Source organism: Typopeltis vanoorti, chromosome 17, assembly GCF_054136105.1.
Source record: "Typopeltis vanoorti isolate ZY-2024b chromosome 17, IOZ_Tvanoo_1.0, whole genome shotgun sequence".
Taxonomy (NCBI): domain Eukaryota; kingdom Metazoa; phylum Arthropoda; class Arachnida; order Uropygi; family Thelyphonidae; genus Typopeltis; species Typopeltis vanoorti.
Genome location: NC_143565.1, coordinates 45,884,181 through 45,894,756, shown reverse-complemented (window position 1 = coordinate 45,894,756; position 10,576 = coordinate 45,884,181). Strand labels below are relative to the sequence as shown.

General features: G+C 37.5%; 1 protein-coding gene across 1 annotated transcript in view; it reads right to left on the bottom strand.

Moving 5' to 3' along the window:
• Positions 1 to 5,784: 5,784 nt before the first annotated feature.
• LOC150097354 (uncharacterized) overlaps positions 5,785 to 10,576 on the bottom strand; it is a 30,093-nt gene continuing 25,301 nt past the window's right edge. Inside the window, exons 2-5 of the mRNA XM_090407690.1 lie at positions 10,177 to 10,293; positions 7,713 to 7,850; positions 7,195 to 7,292; positions 5,785 to 6,984 (exon numbers count right to left, since the gene is read on the bottom strand). Of these exons, the coding sequence (XP_090263816.1) occupies positions 6,718 to 6,984; positions 7,195 to 7,292; positions 7,713 to 7,850; positions 10,177 to 10,293 (620 nt within the window). The 3' untranslated portion in view covers positions 5,785 to 6,717. The remainder of the gene's footprint in view (positions 6,985 to 7,194; positions 7,293 to 7,712; positions 7,851 to 10,176; positions 10,294 to 10,576) is intronic.

The window sequence follows — 10,576 nt, the reverse complement described above, 5'->3', positions numbered from 1 at the left end:
TCCGTCCCTTGTATTTCAAAAGTTTGATAAATGAAGGCGGCATTCGTACTCCGTACTTAAGACGACACCTAACATACAGCAGCTGTTTTGAGGAATTCTTGTTAGATGGGTTTGTATTTCGAGAGAGAGAATCCTAACTCTCCCCCCTACCATATACTAACTCACTTTCCACTGTTAAAACGTCTTAAAAGGATCCTCTTGTATCAGGCAAGGAAGTCCACACTGATCATCCCTAGGTTCGATTTGCAAACTGCAGAAAATCGAATAAATGTTTTAATTAAATAATTTTGAAAGCCCTCTACAAGTGGCCGTTGTCTCCATAGCGCTAGGCAACCCGAAGAAAGCTATTCTTTGCTCGAATCTAGTTAAGTCGAGAAACTTTTTCTAAGCCTTTCTTCGACTGGTTCCGAATTAGTTGATCGCGGGAATGTTTTTTTTTTTTTTTTATATTTTCTCGGAACGAAATTTTTGTCCGGAAACTTCAGAAAATCGACCATAAAATGCACACCATTTCAGATATATAGTGTGTTAGGGATCGTGAGATGGAGACATTTGTCTCCCACTCTTATAATTAGCAATAGCCTTGGGTGAGCTATTTGATTGGCTACGGTGAATATTGAATTCCCCCCCTCGTTTTCCTCGAGTTAAATAGGGCTAAAACGACCTCACCTACTCCGTAGAGAATCAAAGGCATTTGCAGATTTTTCTTTCATGTTTGCTTCAAATGCATTTTAAGTTTATTGCTTTTGATTTTCAATCTTTTGCTTTTTGAGAAATTTCAGAGGTCTCTGGAAGTGTTCTCTGAAACTTATGAAAGTAATCGTCTGTTCGACCTAAGGGGGAGAAAAGTGACGAGAATATTGTTTTATCGGACTGGTAGATTGCTCATGAAATTACTGATATGAAATTCTCAATTTTTTTTTTTTTTTTGCATGCCGATTCGTTTAGAGATAAAAAAAAAAAAGGTTGAAGTTTAAAAGAAGTCCAAAATGTTTTCTGCCACTTTATCCGGCAATGGAACAAGAATTTTTATTGCTGAGAAGGATCGAACAATTCAGTTAGATTTTTGGCATTAAATTCCACTAAAACTGTAGAATTCAAACATTAATGTAAAATTTGTCTAAAAATAGGAAGGAAATATTCTTTTCATCTGAAAGAAATGCTCCAAAGCGTAGAACTTCAAGAAAAGAGCATTTCTCTTGTAAGTTCTAGAATAAACAAATGAATGTTTTCTACAAAAAGTTTCGATCAGGACACGGTTTTTTTTTATTTAAAATTAAAAAATAAACGATTTTTTTTTTTTTTTTTTTTTTTTTTAGCATCAGACACACAACACAAATGCGTTCAACTGAGTTAAGATCGAGGCGAGTTTGGTTTCATTGGTGTATGGAGAGTAAAGACTTACACATCGCTATTGAAAAGACCACAGCAGTACACAGGATAAGAATAACATCTTACATATACAAGAATTTTGAAAAGTTAAGCGAGTTTCATCTACATAAGTTACATGTATGATCAAATGCCTTTTTGTGTAAGATTAATTCTTTCTTAAAAGTCAAAGTTCTCGAAATTTGTCCGAGTCTAATAAGATATCTCTGTGTGTATATAGTTTAGCTACTGTAGTATTAAAAAAAAAATCCATGCCTTTCTCGAGCGAAGTGCTTGTTCCCCACCAAAATGCGATAACACTATTATTTCCAGGTAGGTGGGCATCAATCCTCAATAGATAAGATTGTAAGGTCAGTGATTTTATATATTCTTATCTACGATAAGAATGTAAGATGACTGACCTATGTGGAGGCTAGCAGGAACAACTTCCTTTGGAGTGTTTGTATATAGATTAAGCCTAAAATGGCAGTCTAATCGCATGCAATTTGTCGGTGCATCGTGCCAGGATGACTCCCACTGATTTACAAACTTGGCTCATTATATATAATTACGGACACACAATCTCTCCATAATTATCCTAACATTTTAGAAATTTACAATTGATACCAGCATGCAAACCCTAATATTGAGTATGTCCACCTTTGTCTTTGATCACCTCCTGCACCCTTTGAAGGAGGCTTTCCACCAATGTGCGAGAGATATCACGTGGAATTTGTCTCCATTCCCCATCAACGTAGCACTGAGTTCAGCTCCAGATTAGGACGTCCTCGATCTGTCGCACCTCCTGGCCTGCGCAGAGAACTCGATCCCTGCTCAGGCCAGTCGATTAACCCCCATCTCTTCATACCATTCCATAACAGCTGCAGCTTTGTGGCATGGAACATTGTCGTCTTGATAGTAACGCGGGTCCGTTCCTAATTCCTAAGGTGCTGCCCACACTGTAATAAAAATACAGTGTAGGCAGCACCTGATTATCCAGAATATCAAATTTCCGAGCTGCCTTCATGGAACCATGGACACTGATCAGTGGTCCCACTCCAAACAAACTGAATGCACCCCACGCCATTACTCCTCCAAACTTTACTGTGGATATAACACGCTGTGTTAACAACCATTCACCAGGCTGCCTCGACATCATGCTATCAGACTGGAAACAGGTGAACCTTGATTTATCGCTGAACAGTAGTTATCTACTGATCATTTGTCTACTTCACATGCTCTTTGCACCAGGCCGGATGAGCGGCGTTGTTCATTGTTGTGATGTCCAGCTTGTATGCCGCTGCTCTTTCGTGGAAACCCAGTAATGGAGTTCTTTTCGTACAGTATTAGTGCTCACCATGGCATTACAGGCACTCAAGGATGGTCTGTGCAGATTGTAGCCGGTTTTTGCGTGCTGCCCGTTATACCACCCTCCTCTCCCTATCAATCATTTTCGGCGTCTGCCTTTGGTGTTTTCCTGCACTAGAGATGCCAGAAAGTCTCCGTTTGCTGATCACATCGCCACCCATTGATTCTGGATGCTCCAGTTAAGCAATGGCGCATATGTACATGCCACCAATGTGACAGCCCACGATGGACTTCTCGACGTCATTGAGTTCACGTCGTGCTACCATACGCCCTGTATATTCAACTTCATCGATGATATACTGCTTCTTACTATCTGTGAACAGGTTTTGATGTTCAACCTGGTAGGTTCCATAACCTCAAATAACAGGGATGTTTTGACAATTGATAGATAATACATACATATACTAGGGACTGAGTGCAAACTGACCGAACCATTGCTTCTCATTTGAGTCGAATGTAGCTGAGAATCCTATACAACCAAACATGAAAATTGTCATTTTATGCAATAATTTTAGAACATTCAAGTATTCTACGGGTTGTACACAGGATACAGCTTGTGAACAACATATATAAACCATACTTTTTTTTGTAGCAGTTTTATAAGTTCATTTGTTGCTGTTTAACCATCCCATCTTCATTAATGAGGTACTCTTATTTGAGTAACTGCATTGGCATTAAGTTATTCTAAATGTGGAAAAACATTCTTAATCAGTTTGATTCCGGTAAGGAATTGCAAAGCACAAGAAAAGGATCGCTTCCATATATTCGAACATCCCACGTGAACAGTTTAAGAATGGCAGTGGAGGAGATTGTAAGATTATTGCAAAATTTTTAGCGAGTAAGTACATGGAAGAACGCATTATGTCTGTAAGAGTTGAGTCTTAGGCATACACTCGACAGTCTAGCCTTGTCCAATCATGTTGGCACTACCCTACAGAATATTGTCCATTAAAGTCCCCGTTGTAAATAGTTTTAAAAAAATAGTAATACATCAGAATTATTTCTTGTTCAAATTATACTCAGTGGTTACACAAATATCCATTTTTCCATAGCGGTATTTTGGTAGTTTAAGCGATGCTCTTACCACGCTTTTCTAGAGGAGTGGATGTGTGAAATAGGATATTTATATTTTCCTGTGCAAACCCAGAAATTATACGTGTCATGATGCACTTTATGCTTGTCCCTTAATTCTTAAGACCTGGACGTCTCATCTGTAACATCAAAGAGATCATGTTCGTTATATCGAAGCGTAGTTTTAGGTGACTTTATGGTTATTTGTATTTCCCAGTTCATACTTGTAGTAGTTTGAGTTATGTTTCAATAAGAACGCAGTTTAGCTGTTTTAGGAGATCTAGCAAATCCTGAACTCTTTGAATAAAGCTAGGCAAAATATTTTCTCTTAGATTTTCACTCGTTGCATGCGTGATGAGACTAGTGTGTATTTGATTCTCATCTGTTATGAGAATGCATCTATTAGTATCTGATAGATACTAATAGATCCATTCTCATAACAGAATGCATCTATTAGTATCTGATGCTTGACTTGGGGGAAGACATTTCAGGGCTCTGAAATGAGGATGGATTCATGTTGAAATAGTTTTTTTGTTTAGCGCTCAAGATCCCCCAACCACTACAAAACCACACCATCTAAAAAGTAATAAATGCACTAGGTAGGGAGAGCAATGCCAAGGTTATCCTAATACGCAAGCCTTCGATCCCGTTCAGATCATGGAGATGAGGAAACACCACTGACCCGTGGAGAAAAGCCCACTAGCATGTTAGTCCTTGCCAGCACTGACTTGCTGAAGTATTGCAAAATTATGATGGTCCAGTTATTAAAAAAAAAAAAAGAGAATACGGGATGAAATTACAGAAAAGAGGAACGAAAAATGCACATCACTAGAAGGTCCCCTCCACTACAGGTGACCCACAGGAAGCAAAGAAATGGTGCATCAAACTACGAATATATTCGAAGAAGGATTCGAATAACCTTCGAGTATCGTCCTACTTACATTGAAGTAATGGTCGGCAGTCCTTGAGACGTTAGTCTGAAGCAGAAACTTGTAGTAAAAGATGTTCTAGTTTTTCTAGCACTCTACAACAAAAGGATTTTTGTACAATAATTACATGAAGTTTTCTTTTTTAATGCAGATGATTGCTTTTTCTATAGCTAAAAAAATAGAACAGGAGTTCATTAATCCCAAGGACGCACCTTCAACTTCCATACTCAGTCGCTTTCGCCCAATCAGAAAATCCCCGAGTTTAATATAAAATTTAGTGATGGACCATCTCACAGCACGACGTCAGAACTAGGCTTAAGGAGCATGGCTCCTTTGTCAATATATTTTAGGTCCACTTGGTCCTATCAATTGACTTCATTAATCGAAATTGCTGATCGAGCATTTGGCTATTTAATTGTTGCTCCGTATCAGTAGCATGCGTACGCGCGCGCGCACACCGAGTGGCCACTTCATTAGGAACACCTAATATTCTTAAACGGAGAGGTGTTCCTAGTAAAGTGATGACTCCGCATATACAATAAGTGCTTTGATCATTTTTCGTTGTCGAATAGATGAGGGATTTGCAAATCTAATCGACTGAAATTATGGGGGAAGGGCAGTATAATAGTGGAACTATGGTCGGGAGGGATTTGCAAAATTTCAGTTGCGTTATAAGAATTTCGTTATAAGAATCAGTTTATATTTCATTTGTTGGATGGCTTTCACATTCAGTTGAAGGACATTCGAGTTAAAAGAATTTACAAGACTAACTATTCGATATCTAAATCGAATAATTTTCAGGTTTCTCAAAAAAAAAAAAGTATCAAAAACATGGCCAAGTCCGAATGTATTTCGTTCTAGTTTTACGTTTTTCTTATTGCATTTTCATTTGGAGGTTACTATAGCAACTTTTCCAGAATCCCATAGATCGATAACCTCGTCCATGTTTTCTTTATTGGTAGGATAAAGCCAAATCGAAGGAACACAAACTAAAAATGGAGTTTGAGTATCAGACGTAAATGTTAGTGTAAGTGAGTAGTAAATAAAATCAAGACAAAAATACACTTTATTAAATCGAGTTTTTGCAGATATTAAAAAATAGAATTAGAACAGTTGCAACATGGAGACTGCCTTTCTTACACAGAGCACAATCGAATAAACACCGCTCATAATCCACATAAGATTTAAAATTCATTTTACTATGGTGTGCCACGTGACTGCTTCATGGCAATCGATTCCTAGCCTTACAGGTGTGGCTGCACGATGTTTACACAGCTCTTCAAATATTCCATAGAAAGGAATCTAAATCACGTGACAATACACACGCTTTACGATGTTAAGTGGCAATGCTATTAAAATCTCACTACTGGCCGGCTGTATTTCTCTCTAGCAAATAAGGTTGAGTACTAAATATTTAAACTAATCTTCCCAAATTTGTGCTCTTTAACTTCAAAAATCGAATTTATTCGACTAAATACAAACCGAGGGAGATTACTCACATTTGAATTCAAAATAACTGATAGCATAATCAAAGTTCGCACTAGTGGCTCCATCTATCGATGAGTATTGTACAAAAATATTTATGGGTAGAAAAATATTTGGCATCTTAGAGCTACGATAATATTAAACTATAAAAATAACGCGAATCGCTTTTTTACACTTCAATATGCAAATTAAGCGAAACGATGGACGGAATACCTTCAGGGCTGATTTGAATTCATTACAAAAGCCATACCCCCTCCCTTACCACATGTTAAAGTTCATTACATACTATTTAAAATATAGGGTTAGAAAAAAAATAATGAACTATATACAAAGACTGGGTTTTCGACAAACTCGGACGCAATTACAAGGACGGACGAACTAGAGAAAAATTAATTACAAGCTTTTAAAAAAATTAGGGGTCAAATTCTCTCTCATACCCCTTAAGTACCTTTCTCATCGCAATTTTTGCCTCACTTTTTTGGCTTTTCTATCCATCTTAATAACTGTAGGGTCCATATTGAGACCCATGAGGGTAGTAGGGACCAGGATAAGCATATCCATACCCGTAGGGCTGCCTTTTGTCAGGATAAACGGGCATCAAGTATTGCATGTTTTTCGCCTGTTCAACTTTCTTCTCGTGGACTACACAGCAAGCTGCAGTGAGGAAGAATATGGCGGTCAGTAAGCACATACCCACACCGATCCAAGCCAGAATGTACGACCATCCATAATAAAATTGAGTAATACCAGCATTCCTTAGAATCTGAAAAATAAAAAAAGATTGAATTATTTAAATATCTTAAAAAGCGAGCAGCAAGTTGTTGATTTCAAGTATCACGCACGTTCAAGAGTGCGCATGATATTTGAAATGAACAATTGATTGTTGAAAAGCAAGTATGAAATTAAGACTGTAGATGGCGCTGGTTTAATGCATGAAGTTTGGATACGAAAGACTGGCTTATTTAGTACTCACCTCGGGCCAATTAGCATAAGATGAATCGTCGGTCAGTTTCTGATAATCATAGTATTGCACCCCATGCCATAATCCCATAGCACCAGCATCCACCAAGGCTGAAAATTAAAAAAAGAAATGCAACTTATTTCTGTTACATATTCGGAAAAGTTTGCAAAATGAAAAGTTTATTATTCAGATAATTTGAATTGATATCGAAGTAAAAGGTAAAATGATTTATAGATAAATCAAAAAAGGACTTGTTAGATTTCGTCCATCTTTTGTTTATTGTAAAGGACAAGACTGCTTATAACGAAGCGGTGCACGGCCTCAAATTCACGTCACATCTAACCTCATTGTTTGGTTCCGCCCACGCAAACTTCAAACGGCGTAAAAAGAGACAAATCCATTTCCGGGACTTAAGTAGCATAATGCTGACGTTAGTTTTTTTTTTTTTTTTATTCGATTCTATTGAAGTGTTTAACTAGGGCAATTTAAAAAAAATAAATTAACAGGAGAAAATGCTGCGCCATTCTTACCCGATAAGAGCTGCAGTAATCCTGTTGCAAGAATATTTCCTCTTGATCGCTTCCAACAACCAGCGACTCCAGTAAAGAACGATAAAAATATGAAAAAGAATCCAACGATGTACATGCCAATAACTGAACGAGCCATGTCTGGAAGAAAAAAAAAAAAAAAAAGGATTAAATCATTAAAAATAAACAGCTTATGCAAAACTGAGCAATGTAAAATAAATTAAGTATATGTAGTTTTCCTTCGAAATTACAAAAAAAAAAAAGCATGAAACGAACTAGATTAAAAAGTCAGCGTTTTAACTTTCATTTCGTTACGTCACAATAGCCGGATATGCCTGCACGTTTTCAGAGGAAATTAATACGTACATTTCGACACGTGAGCATGCGCATTAGATATCCATTACACTAGAATGGTATAACAATTAATGTACTTACAAAATTGTTTTTATTTAAACAGACTCAGCTCTGCTACTGATATCATTTTTTCCCCTCCTTTTCTTTTGTGTTCTTGTTTCCATTATTCTCCAACCATAATCCACCAGAAAATTCCGTTCGTGCCTGGAATTCCCATTACAACTAAAGACAAATTTTGACAGACTAAGTGAGTTCCGCAAGACTGGACAAATATCGCTATCGCTTTAATTACAATTAACTCAATCATCGCAGCCAATTGGATCGAACACGTACGAGAAATCAAGCAGTAGGTTCTCCCCCCCTCCTTATCTGCACGAGCGATTTAGTCGGCAAATTGTCTTAGCAATTCAGTTACAAGATAACACAGCGCGCTACATTTCCTGGTATGGAATGCGAGTGCACCCTCCCACACAACACGCGTGCTTTTTAGGACATGAAGTATTTAGACACGAGTCTGTTTATTTTTCCTCATTCTGTCTATCAGTCTTACCTCGGTAATTGGCTACGTTTCTATACTACAATGAATAAGAAAGTTAATTTAATTTTGTTTAAAAATGGACTGAAAAGCGAGAAAAATATTTAGTCCAAACCCCCACTACCCCATTTCGCAGTTGTGTGCAAACTTGTTTTTGTTTTTCTAAAAATTAGGAAGTCAGTCGACATTCCAAATGCATCAATTTTGTACGTTAACCCCTGTTATTTTCCCTGGCGTTCTTTTCATTCTTCTCCCCCTCTTGCCCAACCCTGTATGTTAGATTACAAGTGTCATCAACCTCTATTGTGCAGTGGCTCCTGTAATGTGTGCGATGCGTTCAGCTCAATCTCTGGGCTTACAGTTCACTCTAGCGAAAAATGGTCCATCTGGTGTTTTACCTCAAGCCGAACCAAAGAAGGCATTTTAAACATCTTTATGTAGTTTGGAATCGTGGAAAAGGAAAGTGATTATATCTAAAAGATAAACTGATTGCAAGAAAAAAAAAAAAGGAAAAATTGCCATTTAAAATTGTAGGAGAAAGTGTGCTCAAGCTTATAAATATCGAGATTGCTCTGGACTTCCAAATTAGTTCTAAAAAATCCAATACTTCCTCATCTTAGAAAAATTCTAAAAAACAGATTTGAATTACAAATATAGGTAGAAGTTATTGGAGTCTTGGTACTGCCGAGTCATTATTTCGTATGAAATGAGATTATAATGACCGCAGGCCGATGGAAGCCCCACTGGCAAGCAACCCGCTGCCTGTTATGAGCGAGGTATTTATGCAAGACCAGGTTCGAAATCAGCACAGATCATAGCAGCCGACAAAGCGCGTCATTCTTAGATGGGTGCAACAACCCTCTGAGGTTATGCAAGACTTTCAACACATCTCACCCCCCCCGCAGTAGTACTGAGGGGGAAAAAATCGGATTGTTGTAGTGATGATCTTTCAATGTTTATGCACTTGAGATGAATGAAGTATTCCTAAGATTCAGAAAAAACGTCGACCTGCTCCACCCCTATTCAAGGTGGTTCTTTCACTTTTGCATTTAAAAAAAAAATTGTTTTTAGGCTTAAAAATGCCAAAATGAAAGCGAGGAACTCGTACGATAATCTCAGATGTCATCAAGAAAGTTATCCTTTTCTAGAGTAACGCTAGCATTGTACTGGAAACTCGTCTATGAAAAAGAGTGCGAAGAAAAAAAAAAAAATGAGGACGTCATTACGACCAACTGTACCGAGGAGGTGATGGAGCGATTGTAATTTACTGTAGTGAGAGCAGTTTGTGTTTTTAAAACTGACACACTTAGCCCTGATTATCAAACCAGCTTAAGATGGTGAGCTAATCTTCAGATTTCTTAAAACATTGGGAGACATCCACTATTCCTGCCTACAAGATCAATTTCTTATCTCCTGAAATCAATGGCGACAAACATCCCGATGCCACGCTATCAATGTTTTCCTCTTTCGCAACTTCATGGTCGACGGAATTTATGGATGGGATATTCGTTCAAGTGCGACAAGGTCGTTGATCTGTCGGGGAGAAAAAAAATCAAACAGAAGTGGAATTATACTTACGTATCCTTTCCCATCTTTGGCTACTGAACGCCTTTGTATCTTCGTTCTCTGAATTCTGAGGAATGTAATAGTCGATGTTCATGCATTCTGTCTGCACTGGAGACATGTACAGTAGTGCTGGAAGAAAAAGGAAAAGATCTTCAGAAATTATATAAATCGTTATGAATCATTTGCTTTACATCCCTGAAAAATGTCATTATACTACGGAGACTTTCGAAAGTACAGTAAAATATTTAATACGGCTAGCAAGGCTACATAGAATGTTTTGTTATGAAAGAATATGAACGGGAGTGGATTAAGTTTTCATGGTGCAATTTTTTTTTTTTTTTTTTCAGATTCTCAAATACAGAAGTTTACGTTATACACAGTAGTTAATAAAATTAACTTCTACCAGCAGTAT